Below are 18,831 nucleotides of genomic sequence, written 5' to 3'. Positions count from 1 at the left end.
AAAGAGGCAGGCAAGCTGCAAAAAGGGTTTCCTCAAGCCTGGGAAAACCCCTCACCTCCAGGGGAAGCGCTGTCACTGTCCCACAATGGCGCCCAACCGGATGGTAAGCATCATTACACAACAGATGAAACATGTACAGTTTTCAATAATGTTCTTCTCTTCTTTCTTTATGCTTCGCCCACCCCTTTATTTTTATTCAATGCCGCCCCCCGATTGCACCCTAGCCTAAACTGCTACCGCCCCCCAGGATCATTCCAACGCCCCCAGGGGGCAGCATCGCCCACTTTGGGAAACACTGTTCAACCCCCTTTCTCTCTCTGACCAAAGGAGGAATGAGCATCCCATCTGTGTTTGATGCCTGGCTGGCTTAGATTCCTCCACCTTCTGCCTGTATTCCATTTGCAAATTCCACATTCTTACCATTAATGTTATCAATGACCCCATAACAGCACATTTACCTGGAGACTGATAAACCTTCCTTGCCGTGTTATGTTAACGCTGTGTGGTTGTCCATTTGACACGTTCCTGTGATCTACATTAATATTATACGGCTCTTTAGTGCTTCCAAGGTTGTATCGAATCTGCAAGTTTCCTACAGAAAATAACATTCAACTATTCAGTTATTGTTATCTGTTTTCTAGAACTTTTTCTATAAAAATTGCAACTGTTTAGTTTTTACATCCTGTCATTGTGATGTGGGGGTTATGTTCTGAGGCACAACACATGTCGGTGAAATCACGTATAATTGAAACCCACTGAAAAACCCTGCAAATACCCCGTTCCACCCTACCCCACCCCCATTCTGCCCTTTTAGTGACATTTCAGTGACCTCTTTATGTTTCTGGGTCCAGGGCAATGTGCGATTGTAATGATTTGAGGTCCGAAGGCCATTTCACACATTCCACAGAAGCAAGCTCAGGTTTGCCACAGCACTGTCCTCAGCCATGGTTTCCCGAGGGTTTGTTCCCGTGTGACATGCTTCAAAGCAGAACTTGCACACGGTACAAGGGGAGTTGTAGGTAAGACGATGGGGCCAACATCTCAACAACAAAGCAGCTACAACTCTCTGCTATCCCCAAACTGGCAAGGATTATGACTGCAATAGTACAGAACTCACAATCTGAGTCTTTAAAGCAAAGTGTGTTCTGGGAAGAAGAAAGGGGAGAAGAAAGACTGGGATCCATATTGGGCAGGCTGGCCGAAGGCTGGCTGGGTGAGATGCCTTGGACTCCATGGTTGCACAGCTGTGCAGGTCAAGCCTCTCTTGAGATGAACATGCTGCAAGGTCTGGACTCCCCCCATGCAGACTGACACACCCTGTTTCTTAAAGCAACGACAGTCTCCGTTTTGTCTCAATTCTCCAAAGGGACACTGTCACCCTGGGTGAGTGCCTGGAACCCCATGGGTTTTTGCTGCTGCTCAGCAGAGAGAGGAGCAAGCACCCAACTTTTGTAACAGTATAATAAACACATAAGGAGAGGAATTTTCACATAAGGAGAGCAAAGACAAAGCACTTACCGGAGGGATTCACCAGCACAGCCATGTAGTCCTGGGAGTAAGAACTGACATACAGGAGGATACAGGGGGCTTTGTTAGTGCTGAAGCTAAAGCTCAGCTCTTCTTTCTTCAGGCTCTGGTCTGACACAACGTTCTCTGTTTCCTTTGAGCTCAAGAGAGTTCTGCTACCTAAGTCCTTCACGTTATTCCCCACAGATGAAAAATTATACCGGAGCCACATTCCCTCTTCAAAAAAAGCGCCCACGTCTGGAGAAGGGGAAAGAGAAAAAGGAAGTTACAGTACTATGACATATTTGGATGGACACACACTATAATTATCGTAATCTTATCATCAGCTCATCTCTCAATTTACTAGAACAATGGGCCAGTCTGGACAGATGTGATGGATGGGCAGGCAAATGCCCAGTAAAGAAACTGCTGAGAATGGGGCAACACCTGGAAACGATTTTAATGAAGCAATTTCACAAGACTTTGTTAAATCTAACACTAGCAAGTATTGCACTTTGTTGCTTTCTCAAAAAATGAATTAATGTGTTTTAGAAGTGTCCCTGGTGCAATCACATAAAACAACAGTCCATCCTTTCTTTTCAGAGCTCTCTGTGATAGATTTATAGCTGTCATTCCACCATAAATCTCCTCCAAAATACTAACATGAAAAGCAATTCCATTTTACACCTTCCTTTTTTGTTAGATCCAATTTCATCCCTTTTGCTTGATAATGAAAATCTCAAACTTACATGCGGACACTACCAACCGTGAGCCACACTACTTTGGGTTTGACCCACTTTATGGTTCAACAGCATTTTGCCCACAAAATGGCGCTTCTAAGTGCATGGCTGGCATGCAGATGACTGCTTCCATCCACAGACGTTTCAAGTGCTTTTTCAGAGGCCATGATAGAAGACTCCAGGGTTGTGTGAAGAGGTCTTAGGCAACTGCTTGAAATGAGTAAGGGCATCAACAAAAAAGGTTGGGTTCATGTGTTGGAGTGAGGTATTCCCTGGGGCTATCAATCTGTGGTGGGTATTTCTGTAATCAAATGTCTACCTTTTAACCAGTTAATCAATTAATCATCAAAACCTTTAAAAGTGTGGGGGACTTGTAGGTTTCAAAAATCTCGGCCTGCAGCTGTCGCCCCTAAAGCTGCACAGCTCCCCAGGGTCATTCCGAATGTAGATCGGCTCTGAGTGTCATGATGACCCCGAAGTCCAGCCACGATCCCGACACACACGCAGCGCCCCCTCCTGACTTACCTGCGGGCTCTGCTTTACCAGGCAGACCACGTGGACTGCCCTCAAGAGAAGTCATTCCTATCACTTGATGCACTTCCAAGTCTTTTCCTGGCTAATTTTATAACTCCCTTTCTCTCCTATTCAGTTTAGTTCTTGATCCCATCTCATTATAAACCTCCAGTTCTTCTTGTTGGGCAGTGAAAGGAGATGCTGCTGATGCACTTCTTCCTGTTATATCCATGTGAATTAAGACACTTTTTTCAATGGTTTTGGGAGTTTTATAAATAGTGATGATGGTTTTGGATAGCGATGCTGGACATTAATTAAGCAGCCTATATCTTAGCACAAGGTGCAAATATTCTTTCTTCCAGGACCATTACAAAATGTAGACTTTTCCAGCTTTTGTAAGCAACTCTTAGGTTTCCATATATTTTCATTGCAATTTCAGGACATACAAAAATGGCAAAATTATGCTCCTATTCATCTAGAAGCGAGGCAAAGGAGTCTTGCAACAGGGTCCTATTTGGATTAGGATGAATTTTGATGATAGACACCTGGTCTTTTCTTTATCTGCTCCTAAGAGCCCCGCTGGATGCGACCGAAGGCCTATCTAGTCACAGTGGCCAAGCAGGTTCCCGTGGGAACCCTGCAAGCGGGACCAGGAGCAGCAGCAACAACAACACTTTTCTGCTCAGGAGTTGCTAAGGATGGCTGCAGTCCTAACCCCACAAGACTTGCTTCTGAGTAAGACACAGCTAGGATTGTGCTGAAACACAATTTATAGCTCCCCTTTCTATCAATTCTTCAAGGCAGTTTACACTGCCAAGGCCATCATAACTGAGATGCCCAGAGCACAGTGGAGCCCAAAGAGCCAGCGAGAGCATGAAAGCTGTGAGGAGGGGAGCTCTGCAAAAGCTGCTGCAGTCAAACGCTTTCCCCTGCTCTTTTGCCCAGTGGCCAAATCCTCTCTCGTCTCTTATGTGAAGATGGAGAGGGATATCTTCCTCACCTCAAGCCCATTAATTTCAGGATATGTCCCCCAGCCCCTCTGCTTAGGCAGCAAGCTAATAAGAATGCCAAAATGAATACAAACTGGTTCAGCCCTCAGAAATGCCATTAAGTGCTGCTGGGCGGCTTCCACAAAGAAGGGGAAACATACGTAAACTAAGGGCAAAATGAGGTCAGCAAAGCAATCTCTGGGACTGCAGACTCATTTCAGCCGCTCCTCATAACAATTTCTCAGATCAGTGAAAGAACAATTGCAGCTGATTACAACCCCCCCCCACCCGAAAAAGCTCCTAATAGAAAGAAATGTCAAACTCCATTTTGACAGCTATGTCCTTGGCCAGCTGCTGCAAATCTCCGGCACCTGAAGTGTCACTCATACGCGAGATCGGGCCCTCCAAAGACGGGAAGCGGTGCAATTTCACAGCAGCCATCAATCAGGAATTCCAAGCATGAATTTCATCAATAAAAATATTCCCATAGTGTGTGGCCCACGCTCACCCTGAGAAGTGCTTGCTAGTTATAAACCAATCTAGGCTGGTCCTCAGTGCCAGCAGCATTTATTTGCTTAGATTCTTTTGTATCATTCCTATTTACCGGTCCTGTAAATGCATTGAAATCGAAAGTCACTGTTGTGTAAGATAAAGAAGGATCTATTTTCGCTACTGGAATATGTGCAGTTTCTTGTCTCCCAGCCAGACTGAACGAGGCTCTGTGCATGTAAAGCAATGTTCTTGCCTATGGCACCCACAAGGCACACGTCTTCCTCCTTGGAGCCTGCCAGAGGGCTGCATTTCAGACATCAGAGTTAGCGAACGCCTGTGACGTCCATAGGCCCAAACCATGGAGTAACCTCCTGGGTTTTCAGTGAGTTAATGAATGTGCCATTGGGCCAATACATGCTGGACTTCAGGTATTGACCCCTATGCAAATATGACACACAATGTGCTGGTGTGGCCTGGAGGTGGGAAAGACTGGCTGGGCAGGCCATGTTCCTGCTCCTCGCCCGAGGGTGACCACTTATGCACCCCTCAAAAATAGGAATGCTTTGCCAAAAGAGAGGACAACGACATGCACAACATTTGCACACCCTAATTAATATGTATAGATTCAAATTTAGAAACAATTGCTATAGTTTAAAGAAATCTCATGTAGCTCGCCATAGTGGGGTCTGACCAGGTGACCTGTGTCTGCTGCCCAGGTGGGGACTATTGCTGGACAATTTCAAGAGCCCTGCTCCCCCTTCTTGGACTTCCTTATTTTTAAACTGAACTGGACTGGACAGTGCTTAAATCAGAGGATGGTCCTCTCTAAATTTAGGACACATGACTGCCCTGTCTCAAGTCTGGTCTGAACGGGCCCCTAGTCTGCTTTGCAAATCAGATCTCAGCACTTTTGCTTTATATGTTCTAGTCCACTCAGAGTTATCTCTAAGATGTGCCACAGGGTCCCTTAGGAAGCAGGTGCTCCAACATTTCCCTGTGAGTGAGAAGAACTTTTGGGGGGTCTGCTCCTCTCTGTTTTCTTAAATTATCCACAAATTATTGTTCTCCCTTCTTTAGGGTTCTCACTTTCCCATAATATCTGAAAGTGCCTCTCTACAGTTTGACCTCGCTAAAAGGCCCCACTTCTAAAACTAATCAGCAATCAGTTTTGACAAATTGAATCTGACAAAGTCATTTTTGTCCAGCCTGCTGTACTTATTTTGGGCATCAAACCATGCAATAAATTCAGATCTTTGGAAACACAATATCAGCATATTTCTCACTTTTACACAGAGTAGAAAAACTACACTATAAGGGAGTGTAGCAGCTGCTATTCTATCCCCCGAAGGGCTGGGAGAGGAAAAGAGAGGGCGGGAATTGCTCCGTACTATTTTGCGTCTAGTCAAGGTTACCAATCTCTCAGTTTTATAAATAAATGTATGTAATGTGGCAGAAAGACATAAATGGGGACATGCTAATAATGAGAAGTCACATTGCAGCCCAATGAGCGAATACAATTGTTTAGACCTAAAACATTATTCCTCATGCACATGTAGAAATAGTATTGGAGAGAATATGGAGGAGCACATGAGGACACAGCATTAGAAGATAAGGACCGAATTAGTATAATACACTTTACCCTTTATTAGGCTAATAATGAATGTGATCCTTCCTCCTCTGTTTCTTTCTTTTTTCTCATTTTCTTTTCTTTTTATTTGTCAGCTAGACCTCTGCTATGAGTTTCTGACTAGACTAGGCAGGGAGCAGGAAGTGGAGGGGAGCTTCCCTGCATTATTTTACTGAGAAAAAAGAAAATGTCGTAACAACTTGATTGTTACTGCAATTATTTACCATCCCTTAGAGGAAGACACATCAATAGTCCAACAACTGAAGGTGCATTCTCACAGCGCCCCGAGAGCAGCCTCTGCCTCCCACTCCCGCCTCCTCCGCCCTCTCTCCCGCCTCTGCTGCTCACTTGATGCCCCCCACATCTCTTCGCAAGTTCTTGATTCTCCCCTAGCACTGCTGGAAGGTATAGATGAATCCAGGGGCACCACTGAAGGGGGGCTGAACTCTCTGGGGGCCCTGCACCGTTAATTGGCTCAATATTCAGGGGGCCAAGCGCAGAGTCACGGCTTTCATGGCCGGCTGCTGGGCGCAAGATCGACAGGAGCTGCAGAAGGGGGGAGAAGCCAGCTCTTGGGATGCTCAGCATGTACGTGTGACATCACACACACGCGGGACACCCCCCCATCTGCCCTGTAAGTTGGCGCATATGTATGAATCCAGACATCTGGAGAAACCTGCTCTACGCCCCTTCCGGCTTGTACACATTCAGCTGGCTCCAGTCTGTGATGGGGAGGTATTTTTTGTCTAACAAACTATGATCCACAATGTCCATGTGCTACACTCGGAAATGGTGCCATGATCCTATGTAAAATGTTACCTTTTTTGCAGTATGGACCGTCATACGCTGTCCCAGAGCAATCACAGGAGTAGCCATGGTATTTTTCAACACATTTGCCACCATTCTTGCAGTACATCCCAAAGCTGGTGCAATGGCCTGAGCACCCAGGTTTCACACCAGGGGTGACTTTGGCTCTCTCTTCTAAATCCAGAGTCAAACCGTTCATTCTTAAAGAGCGAATGCAGCCCAGAAACCCCTTCTGTCCTCCTGCGGCACCTGGGCAAGAATGGAAAATGCTCAGTCGAAAGATGCTCCTTCTAGATGGCGAATAACCGCTTTCACATATTGCACAGGAGGGTCAAAAAGAGAAGAGCCAGGGATTGTTTCCACAGGTCCCCACCCCTCCATGGGCAGACCTCTGAGGAGAGAGGTGTGTGGAGGGACTGGCGACTCTACCAGAAGGCCTTGCCTGGAAACTGGGTTGTGGGAGTGGGGTTGGGGGTAAGGGAAACTAGGTCTGCCCCCCTTACATTCATTCACAAGGAGCCCTTCTGTGAAACTGGTTGCAAGCATGGGAAGGCACACTGACTCCCAGCACTGACAGCTTCCTAAGCAAGTGGATGCCCAGAATGAGTTACAACTATCTCCTGAACCAGTCATCATTACGATCAATTGCTCTTTACTGCTAATCATTCTGAAGGTAGGAGACATGCAATTAAGATGAGCGCCATTCTTGTGCAAATGAATTTAGAGTCCAGCCCTAACAGAGACTTAGCCAAACCAATTTCAAGCTTCCTGTCATAGGAGCGGCACTGTTTTTTTACCCCCAGTTATATGGCTACTAGTAATCCAAATACAGTGGTACCTCAGGTTAAGTACTTAATTCGTTCCGGAGGTCCGTACTTAACCTGAAACTGTTCTTAACCTGAAGCACCACTTTAGCTAATGGGGCCTCCTGCTGCTGCCACGCCGTCGGAGCACGATTTCTGTTCTCATCCTGAAGCAAAGTTCTTAACCTGAAGCACTATTTCTGGGTTAGCGGAGTCTATAACCTGCAGCGTATGGAACCTGAAGCGTATGTAACCTGAGGTACCACTGTAGTCCTGAGCTCAGGCTGCTACTGTCAACGGTTATTAAAGTGTTTTGGTAATATTAAACCTTCAAACCTTTATTGAACAAAATGGATAAAATGTAAAAAAGAAACAATTTTCAGACAATAAAAGAAGATGCAAATACAAGATACAACTCTAATATGAGGAAACAGGGAGTTCGGTTTCCCCATTGACTTTCAAAATGTTCCAGCTTCACAGTTTTGCAGGCCAAGATAGACCTAGAGGCCCTAAGAGCCTTTCTTTTGTTAAGTGGGAACAAAGCATGCATCATCTTTGAACATCTGGAAATTAGGCCAAGTAAATCAATTTGGCTCAATAAATCAATTAAAGATAAATTTAAAACACTCATTTACCAACATTACCAACTAATACCTTAACCAGCCCTTCCTTATTTTCCTGCTTACCAACATAGAGCTGGCTGTAGAGCTCCAGGCGGGTGTGTCCTTCCGTGGGGGCCTTCCGGGTCTCTTTGGGGAGCTGGTCCACCTGCAGGCTGGCCTCCTTGACATTCCGCTCCGCAGTGACCCAATGCCACTGGTCATCATTGAGTGGACTAGGCGACCTCACATGGATCTCCACAGGGCCATTTCCAACATCAAACGAAAAGGAGACATCTGTTGCAGCTGATGAGAAAACGATAATGGTGTTTGGTTTGGGGTTGGGGGGGCGGGGGAAAGAAATAAATTCTGCTTTACATGAATGCTATTGAAACCAACATGGAAACTATACTTTACAATTAACTGTTATATTTAAGTTGCAATAGAGATTTAATTATAAATTAGAATAAAGAAAACACTTTTTAAAGACCATGGAGTGGTCTTATAAATCAGAAGGGGGACCTTTGGGCCCTTCAGAGGGGGCTGAACTGCTTCAAGAATCCGCCCTAGCAAGCATGGCCAATGGCTAGAGATGATGGGAGAGCCAAAGGGTCTGCTAGATGCAAGCTACATTCAAAGACAGAGAGAACAAAGTAATGAAGGAGGAAGATGTAACCTTGTGCGAGGAAGCAATGTGCAATGAAGATCTGTAAAACCAAAATAGGTTTAAAGGTGAAGATAGGGGTGGAAAAAACGCTATAAATAAGTCAGAGATTAAAAAAAACACTATAAACAAATCAGAGATTAAACAAAGGGGGGGGGGAAGCTATGGAAAATCACTTAGAATTTATTTGCTCTCTGGTGCCATCTGGTGTTACGTGTTTATAATGCATACAAAACACTATTTCTTGACCAATGTAGCAGAGTCCTAGGTGTTTGCATAAATTAGCATCCAGCTAGGTATTGTTATCATTGCATATTTATTTTTTACCCTGGCTTTCCGTTTACAGATAAAATTGGAACAGCTAAGAACACAGAGGTGGAATCATTAAAACCAATTAAACATTTATAGAATTAAAATTATATATAAATATAAAAGATTTAACAGTCATGCCAGATGAACCTCATTTCTTTTTTTGATGGACTTCCAAGTTTGGTGGATTGGGGGATGCTGTGGACATAGTGTATCTTGATTTCAGTAAGGCTTTTGACAAAGTCCCCCGTGATATTCTTGCGAAGAAGCTGGTAAAATGTGGGCTGAACGAGATAACTGCTAGGTGGATTTGTAGCTGCTTGACTGACCGAACCCAAAGAGTACTTGTTAATGGTTCCTCATGGAAAACGTGATAAGTGAGGTGCCACAGAGTTCTGTCCTGGGCCTGTTGCTGTTCAGCATCCTTATAAACAACTTGCATGAAGGAATTGAGGGGATGCTCATCCAATTTGGAGATGACACCATACTGAGAGGGGTAGCTAATGCCACAGAATATGGATCCAGGATTGAAGATGACCTTAACGGATTGGAGAACTGGGCCCAAACCGACAAAATGAATTTCAGCAGGGAAAAATGTCAGGTTCTGCACTTAAGCAGGGAAACCAGATGCACAAATATAAGATGAGGGACACCTGTGAAAAGGATCTAGGGGGTCTTGGTGGACCACAAGCTTAACATGAGCCAACAATGTGATGCAGCAGCAAAAAAAGGCTAATGCTCTTCTAGGCTGCATCAATAGAAGCATAGTGCCCAGATCCAGATCAAGGGAAGTCATAGTCCCACTCTATTCTGTCTTAGTCAGACCACACTTGGAATACTGTGTCCAGTTCTGGGCGCCACAATTTGAGGAGGATGTTGACAAGCTGGAAGGTGTGTTGAGAAGGGCAACCAAGATTATCAAAGGTCACCTACCATCAATACATAGGAATTGTTCTGTGCACTGTACCTTCCACAGCCACCTTAGTGTATTCTGAGGTCTGCAACTGCTGTCCTGGCTCCTTCGTGTCCAAAGTGAGAGCATGGAATCGATTTTGCAGCTCCAGTGACACAGCATGTCTCCTGACAGTCCTGCTTCTGTGTGTGACATTCCTCCAGAGGGTTGTCTCCTGCAATGGGTGATATTCCTTCTCTCTAGAAGCTCCTCCCACATCTCTGTCCCAGGATAGACCACTCTGCTCTAGCAAAATACCCCTCATTTCCCCCAGTGGCTTGAAAGATGGATAGGCAGGCCTCATGTTGCTGTGCCTTCTCCTCCAGCAAAGCCACCAGCCCTGTTTCCAAGCTCCCAGAGGCTGCAATCAGCCATGCAAAGCTTGTTCTAACAAAAGAGTCACCTGCTCCCTATAACTAGCCCCGTCAGCAATCTGGCTGAAGCTCTTGGAGCCTAGGGGTGCCATACACCTGGGATTTCCCAGGCACAGGCAAGCTTTTAAAAAAGCTCAAGTTGAAGTTTCTGAGCACTTTTGAAAGGCAGCCCCAAGTAGAGTGGATCACAGTAATCCAAACCATGTATCTTTAATTAGTTATTCAGCAATTAAAGGTATGGGGAAGTGCACATCTTACTGGCAGGGTAGGCAGCAGACAGGAAGGGGGCTGATTTCTTTACTCTCTCACCTCAATGGCAAGGCTAGGAGCCTCAGAAAAGAGGCCCCCATTGGCACAGATGAGAACTTTTTTCTAAGGCTCCTCTAGCTATGCAATCTCTCTCTGAGTGAGCTGTGGAGGGGGGTGGTTGCTGAGTGAGTGAGCAGGGAGAGATGCCCCTTCTGTCCCCCTCTGCATGAAATATTGTAAAAAGAAAAGAAAGGTTGGGAGCTTCCGATTTCTCCTTTTAGACTCAGCTTATATAGGCATGTTGTGGGAGAAAAGGCACCCCGATCGGCTGCTGCTGATGCAAAAAATGGGCAGTAGAGAAAATAACTGAAAACAGGAGAGCAGTGGGGATTTGAAATCAAAAGAGACAAAAACCAACAACTAAAAATTAACGCCTTATTCTAAGTACTGATTTCAAGTTCATGTCGGATGCCCTTTCCTTCCCATGTTATTAACTGCTTCATTCCCTCTGAAGAGCCCCATAGCAGAGCAGCTGCAGCAGCCACATTGTGCGCACTGCAAAAGCCAGCTTGTCAAAATATGGCCTAAGAAGCCATGAGTACTGAGCATTCAACACTTTCGCAATGCAATCCCGTCCATGTCTCTTCAGAATAGAGCTTTCTCCCATTTATAGGTCTGCAGCCTCAGCAAGCAGGCTGTGTTGGATTCCCACTGTTCAGTGGCTGCAAAGATCAAATAAAACTTGCTTTTCTATTTCACATAAAATATCCTGTCCAGTTCCACAGGTGGGGCTCACATTTAGTCAGGCCCTGTTCTACTCTCCTGTTGGTTCCAGAGAGTGAGCAATCATATTTTCTTCATATCTTTAATATCTAATGTATATGTTGGATTCTTACAAACAGGATATGAATATGCAGCAAGGGACTCAAGAATGATGCTCAAGAGAAAAGGCTGTCCACAGAAAAACATGTGTGCATTATTACAATATTCTAGAGGCTTTATCAAATGCTTTCCAGAGGCCTATCAAATCTGATCATATAAAACGTGAATCTCCATTGTGTGGGATATATTGCTTCTCGTGTTATTATTCTCCAAGGCAGAGAACTGTAAACTTATTTTTATAAATACCAGTGGTGTTATCAACTCTTTACTATTGATTTTTCTCTTAGACCAAACTCTTTATTGCCTCTGGAAAGTTTTATGAATGTTATTTGCTCTGAACTAACACAACCTCTGTTTAACCTTTCCATGAAACTATAAAAAGTAGATTTTTTTGTGTGTGTGTGTGTGTGTGTATTCATACTGATATTCAAGAAAGTGTGTTTACACAAAGAAATATTTATTGCATCTACCAACTAAATGATCAGATGCTGGATTAGGCAATAAAAAAATTGGAAAGTCAGTTGGGAAAGCTACGCAACTTAGATCTTACCTCCAAAGAGGCATTCAATTCACATTCATCTCTATAGGGAACGTTAGCCAGGGATGTATTCTCTGAGCTCTCATGAACCACAGTATTCTCCAAGCAGGGAATGAGGGTGGTGGGGACTGGGGAGCGTGTGGCCCTTGAGAACTCCAACTCCCATCAGCCCCAGCAAGCATGGTCACTGGTCAGGGTTGAGAAGAGTTGCAGTCCAACCACACCTAGAGGGCCACAGGTTTAGGTTCTCGAAATTGTACTTTGCCACACAAGCAGATGCCTGGAAGGGCTACAAAATAAAATCAACACCATCTTAGCTGAAAGGGCTTCCCAGTTAAGGAGCATTGTTGGGGCATTACATAGATCTTTATTAAGATTTCCTGCCAGGGATCAGTTTGGGAGGCGGGCCCACAACTTGGTTCCTACTACCCAAGCAACTTATTTTCATAGATATATTTTCACAGAGGGCATCATCTGTAAAATAAATCCCCAAAACTGAAATTCCACCAAATTTTGCTCTACTATATTAACGTGTTCTGCCTGTCCACATACATGAACCTTATAATATATACACAAAATGAAAGAGCCTCATCAGGAAGGAGCCTCTTTGTCTGAAACTGCAAGTTTATCCCTTTGACTTCTGCCAAGAAAACTTTTCTTAATCTGGGAGATGCCGCTCTAGAGCTCATCAGTGGGCACAACTTCTTCATCTTCAATGAGTAATCACACTTCCAAGCAGAAGTAATCCACTCACCACGTGAAGCAACATACTTGTGACTCCTGGAGCTGGTTTGTATATGCATGCAGGTCACTTGATCTCTCTGTCAACAGAAGTCTTGGGCACCTTCCAATAGGACAGCTCATTCTCAGACGCCTTCCCTATCAAAAATGGTGTGAAACAGGGCTGTGTTCTTGCCCCAACCCTCTTTGGCACATTCTTCTCCCTGTTGCTCTCATATGCCTCTAGCTCAACTGAAGATGGTATGTACATCCATACAAGGAGCAACAGGGGTCTGTTCAACCTGACACGTCTCCACACCAAGACTTCTCTGACAGATGTCATTTGCAGATGACACAGCCGTGACTTCTCACTCCAAGGAAGCTCTACAGAGACTCAGAAACCGTTTTAGCCAAGCCTGCAGGAGGTTTGGCCTCACCACCAGCCTGATGATGACCAACGTCTTGAGTCAGAACGTTCTGAGCCCTCCATGCATCAGCAACGGTGACCACACACTTGTGGTGGTTTGTCTCCCTGGGATCCACCATAACCAGCAACCTCTCTATCAGTGCTGAGCTGGACAAGCATTTTGACCAGGCAGCTATGGCAATGGCTTGCTTCTCCAAAAGGATCTGGAGAATGTGATGTCCAATACCAAGATGAAGGTCTACCAGCCTTGCATGTTGAGCATGCTGCTTTATGGAAGTGAGTCGTGGGTAACTTCCAGCAGTCGGGAGCGATGCCTCAATGCCTTCCACATCACGATCTACTGGTAGATCCCTGGTAGGTGTTGGTAGATTGTGGTCGATCACTGTGTCCCTTTCCTTAGCGTTGGTAAAATAGAATGCGCCCCCTCGCCCCACCCTCCAATGTTGCACAATCTGCAGAGCGGAAGACGGAGTTTACTCAGTGAGGCCGTTTGTTTCCCCAGAGATCTGTAGTGGGTAGATCACTGCCAATTTTTACTTTTGTGAGTAGATCACAGTCTCTTGGGAGTTGGCCACCCCTGCCCTAAACCATATTCAGAAAGCAAACGTTCCCCATTGCAGGTTTAGCAACATAGTGCTCTCCTAGAAATATGGGCAAAAGTAATGAAGGAAAGCTGCATTGAGGATTGAGTGCAATGGAGTTGTGTTGTGTTGTTATGTGACTATGTTCCCAGTTACTACTAGACCCTGAGATTGGTTGCTTGGACTAGCAGGGATTAATATGAGGATTATCATAGTCTCCAGATAGGTTACAGATATCACCCCCACCCCCCTTTAGCAGGAGTTTGAGAGAAATACCAGTGGTGTTCTAGCCACTGACATTATGTTATGACAACAGTTACAGAGGCATGTAGGGGCAAGTAGGAAACTGACTAAAAATGGGGGGGGGGACCCTAATTTAGGCTGCAACCCACCCAAACAAAGGAGGCCTCCCCAACCCACATCAGGCTTGCTTGCTAATTCTGAAATTTAGTTTGTCCTAAAACACTGGGGTGTCAAGCAGGAACTGAGATGTTGGACCCAGGTTCAACCTTCCACTGAGTCATGAAGTGTACAGTTATTGGCCCAAGGGCACCTCTCATGGGTTGAACCTACCTCATAGGTTGCTGTGTGGATTAAAGAAGGAAAGGGAAACATATATCTCAAGCCCCTTGATGGGATATAAATGTAATTTAAAAAGTGAAGGAATCTGTTAAGATTCATTAGCTGCACTCAAGTTTAAGCACATAACATTCCATGTTGGACTGTAGCCATTAAATTTAAGACAAAACTCATTTTGGAGCAGATGAGGGACACTCAGTCACTTTCTCTTCTGCAACATTGGGTTGAATTCATTGCTAGCCCTGTTCAGAGGACCTTCACTGAAGTTTATGGAAGTGACTAACATGGGACCATTAATTTCAATGCATCTACTATGAAAAGAAGTAGGATTGACAGGCTAGTTTTACAGAAGATGCTAGATGCCCAATGCCTTACCTTTGCCTAACATCCCATTAATGTTGTGAAAATACTCACATTTCAGCTCAAGTTTGATGAAGTCTGTATTCCCCAGATTCTCAAGAAACACTCCATCAGCTGCTGATGTTTTGAAGTAGAAAGAAATGTCAGCACTAGTTTCCCCTTGGAAGGTGGAGAAGTGGAGATATGAAGATGGAGTAATGAATGAGGCTGCATTCCAATAATTCTCTGTAGAGACATAAGAAACAAGGAAACATGCATTGGTGTCCCAGCATTCTTTTTGAGCTATGAGTTACTTCTAATCAGAAGAAATAAAAAATGGAGCTGAGAAGGGATGGGTTTTAAATTCCAGATAGACTACAGTACTCTTCATGTGCCTATGTTTTTTTAGAAACCTACTTTTTAAAAATAATAATAATGGTTTTATTGATTTTTAAGATATAACAATTACAAAAAATATAAAAATATACAAAAACAAAATCCCAGCTTACTCCCTTCTCCCATCCAGGATTTATCGATCTAGTTGTTTGCCAAAGTCCAATCTGTGGTTTCAGTAGTTGCCATTCTTCAGGGTTATCAGTAAAGTATTTTATAAAAGGATGCCATATTTCAACAAAATCATCTACATCATTTGTTCCAGTCAATGTATGTAATCTCTTTGTTAATTTTTCTGATACAGCAACAGACCATACATTCTGCTTCCGAGAGACACACAGATGTTTCAGTCCTTTCCAATTATTTCTTTATAACAAAGATCCGATTGCCCTTCTTTAAAAATAGTTAACAATCCCAGGGGCTTTATGCAATTTAAGATTTTAAGTTTAAGCTACAAATCCACTGGGTGGGTGGTTTTTTTAAACATATTGCTGAGAATGGGCACAAAACACAACTGAGGCCAAGGTCTTAATACAATTCAGAAAAAGTGATCAGTTATATCACACAGGATAGAGGAACCATTCAAGAAGTGCCAAAAACTGCCATTAGATCTCAGACCGTGAGCCAAATGAGCTATCATATAACGTGGCACACTTTCCCCAAACTGGCTCTGATTTGAGTTATGGTACGCAGAACAATCTAGGATGGATTTTCATATGGAAGATATGGGGCTATTTTATCTTTCTGCCAAGCAACAAATGTCTACTGATTGCAAGCCCAGTTATAAACTTCCGTGATTATGTATTTAGAGTAACTGAAACCCAAAAGTCAGGGAGTTGTTGGCTGTGCGAACAATGCAAGCAATTGAGATTCCGAGACAGATAAGAATACACATAATCTCATTTATGAAACGAGCTTCCTGCAACAGCTTTGCAAAATCTGACACCTGCTAGTTGCTGTTGGAAATCAATTCAGCTTTTATTCCTGTAAGGGAATGGGATCTGATGGAAGTACTCAGACTTTAGGGTCTCTGATGTTTCTCATCCAATAAATACCATTCTCAGCTCTTCCCAATGCTTGTTAGGCATATCTAAGGTGGTATTCTAAGTTTCAGTCAGAGGAGACCCAATGAAATTAATGACCAGATCCATTAATAGCAACAGGTCTACTCTGAGTAAAACGACCACCAAAAAGTAACAGTGAAGGAAAAAAGACAATGGATTGCCTTGTTGAAGAAAATGATTGAGGGGCAGAAGACAATGGCTCACATGCACACCTGTTTTTGTGTATGAAAGCACGTATTTGAGATGTACAAAAATATTAGCATGCATTCCTGGTAATTAATTTATAATGCTTTTGTGAAAGATCCAAGGACAAAATACTCATCTGCGTGTCATACCCCCCCTCCAAGTGTCCCTATGTCCCAGGGAGAGTCCCAGAATTAAAAAAGCCATCCTGGGTTCTGATTTAATCCCGGGATGTTTGTCTTTCTCACACCAGGATCACTCCTGCCAAACTCCGGGAGGAGGAGGCCTTGCCACTTGTCCTGGGCAGCGCCGACTGCCGGGGAGCCTCTCTGTGGCCTCTCCATGGCTGCCACCACTGGCCTCCTCCCTTGGAGAAGAGCAGGCGAGGAGGAGGAGGAGGAGGAGGAGGAGGAGGAGGAGAGGCTGCCGCCACTGCCCACCTGCGCATGAGGGGCAGGTGGAGGGCAGGGCCACCCTGGGCGGGAAGAAAGGGGGAGCGGAGCAGAGAGCAAGGAGTCTTGATTTCTTAAGAAAAATACTGTGCATCCACATCTAATCTCGCACATCTAATTTATTTATTGTGTGTGTGTGTGTGTGTGTGTGTGTGTGTAAATCTAAAAAAGAATAAAATAAAATTGAGATTAAGGGCTTTTCTCAGGACAGAGGAAGGCGTGTGTGCTGTGTCCCATTAGTATAGGGGTGGTGAAAATGTGGGTTCAAGGGGGGTCAGTTGGGGACGAGTGGAAAATGTCCCTATTTCCACCTGAGGAATTTTGTTTTTGTTTTTTAAAATAATATTTATTACTTTTAAACCTTACCAAAAAAAAAGAAGAAAAGAAAAAAGAAAAAAAGACAAAAGAAATACAATACAATACAATACAATACAATACAATATATAAACAATGCACAACACAACATTAACACATTAAACTAAACATAAAAAAATTAAAAAACATACATCATACCGTTTCAATGCCCTATCTGTCATTCCCTCGTTTCATCGACCTCCTCTCACCTCCCTTTTTGTATTCCACTTCTATTAATTATTTTAGCAATTCCTTTCCCTCTTTCTCTATTTTCTGTCATATAATTATCTTAACTTATTTTAACCTTATCTTCCATTAATACCATAATATTTATTTATACTTAACTCCTTATAACATTTCTACTAAAGCCATATAATTTCATTCCATCATTTTTCTAGCACTCATTAATTTTACAATATTTCTATAAATAAACTTTAAACTTTTTCCAATCTTCTTCCACCGTCTCTTCTCCCTGGTCTCGGATTCTGCCAGTCCATCCATATGTCTATTCCATATGGTCGATCAACCTGGTGATCTTCTGTCTGAGGCTCTTAACTCTTTTCCAAGTCCCTTCTGCAGATCTTCTTCATATTTATACATGCACTTTACTTTGTCTTCTGTTGATCTTGTTCTTAATTTCCTTCCTTTGATGCCGAGGAGTAGATCTCGGGGAGGCTCCAACCTAGCAATGTTTTTATTCCTTCTCGACAGGTATGCCAAATCTCCGTAGTTAGCACTATAGTCCAAAAGATGTTTCAGGATGTGTTTCAAAATCCCTCCAAAACTGAAAGTCCCCACAACTCCAATCTCCTCCTGGCCCAAGACCAAATCCCAAAGATCAGTACATCCCTGCATGAGGGAATCTATCCAACTTTCCTTCTCAAATCCAAGCAGGGTTCCAATCCTCAAAATCTGACTTTCTCTAAATTCAGTCATAGAAGGCAACAACTTATATTCATCAAATTGCCTCTGTAAGACTGGGACTCTCTCCACTTGTATTACTTTAGGTTCAACAACAACTTTCTCCCTTGCCTTCTCAACAATTTGCCATGTCAAAGTAGATTCCTGAAACAATTCCTGAATAGTTTCTGTATAGATGTTCAATTTTTGTCCCAAATCAGTCACTTTTGTCCCAAATTGTCAATTTTGATAGTCATCACATCTGTCTTCTTATGAAGCTGTTCCAATGAAGCACTTATCTTGCATAATGCAATCACTAAGGCTTCTTCTCGTGACATTCTTACCAATCCAAGGTCAATCCCTGGTTCTCACAGTTTTTTTATCTCTGCAGCTGTTAATCCCCCCAGTTCCACTCCTGTAACAGTTTCAAAGGCTCCCTCTAGAGGGAAACAATTTCTATTTGTATTTTCGGTTACTTTTACTCCTTTTTAAATGCAGAAGGAAATAATGGAAACGATATATTTCTCTTATTTGCTATCTGTCCACATACATTTTATTCACAATCAATGAACTTTCCCAAAATGTCAGTCTTACTAGCAGCCCGTTTCCAGTGGTAATTTATCTTTCTTCGCTCTCTCTCCTGCAGGCTTACACGATCCAAAATTTTCCCCCTCTTCTCCTGCTTCCAAGGGGGGGGGTTAATGATTTTGACCGATGGAGGTTTAATCCTTCACAGAAGACTTTCTGAGACTTTAGCTTGCAGCCTCTTTGCTTCAGTCTATTTACAAAAGGGGA

General features: G+C 43.6%; 1 protein-coding gene across 1 annotated transcript in view; it reads right to left on the bottom strand.

The window, feature by feature from the left end:
- Positions 1–18,831, bottom strand: part of CNTNAP2 (contactin associated protein 2) — a 1,037,318-nt gene that overhangs the window by 63,983 nt on the left and 954,504 nt on the right. The window contains exons 16-20 of the mRNA XM_079947520.1: positions 14,766–14,936; positions 8,164–8,382; positions 6,687–6,923; positions 1,519–1,764; positions 459–592 (exon numbers count right to left, since the gene is read on the bottom strand). Of these exons, the coding sequence (XP_079803646.1) occupies positions 459–592; positions 1,519–1,764; positions 6,687–6,923; positions 8,164–8,382; positions 14,766–14,936 (1,007 nt within the window). The remainder of the gene's footprint in view (positions 1–458; positions 593–1,518; positions 1,765–6,686; positions 6,924–8,163; positions 8,383–14,765; positions 14,937–18,831) is intronic.

The sequence above is a fragment of the Podarcis cretensis genome, assembly GCF_951804945.1.
Source record: "Podarcis cretensis genome assembly, chromosome: 12".
Lineage (NCBI taxonomy): Eukaryota > Metazoa > Chordata > Lepidosauria > Squamata > Lacertidae > Podarcis > Podarcis cretensis.
The sequence above is the reverse complement of the archived record's forward strand: the minus strand, read 5'-3'. Positions and strand labels throughout refer to the sequence as shown.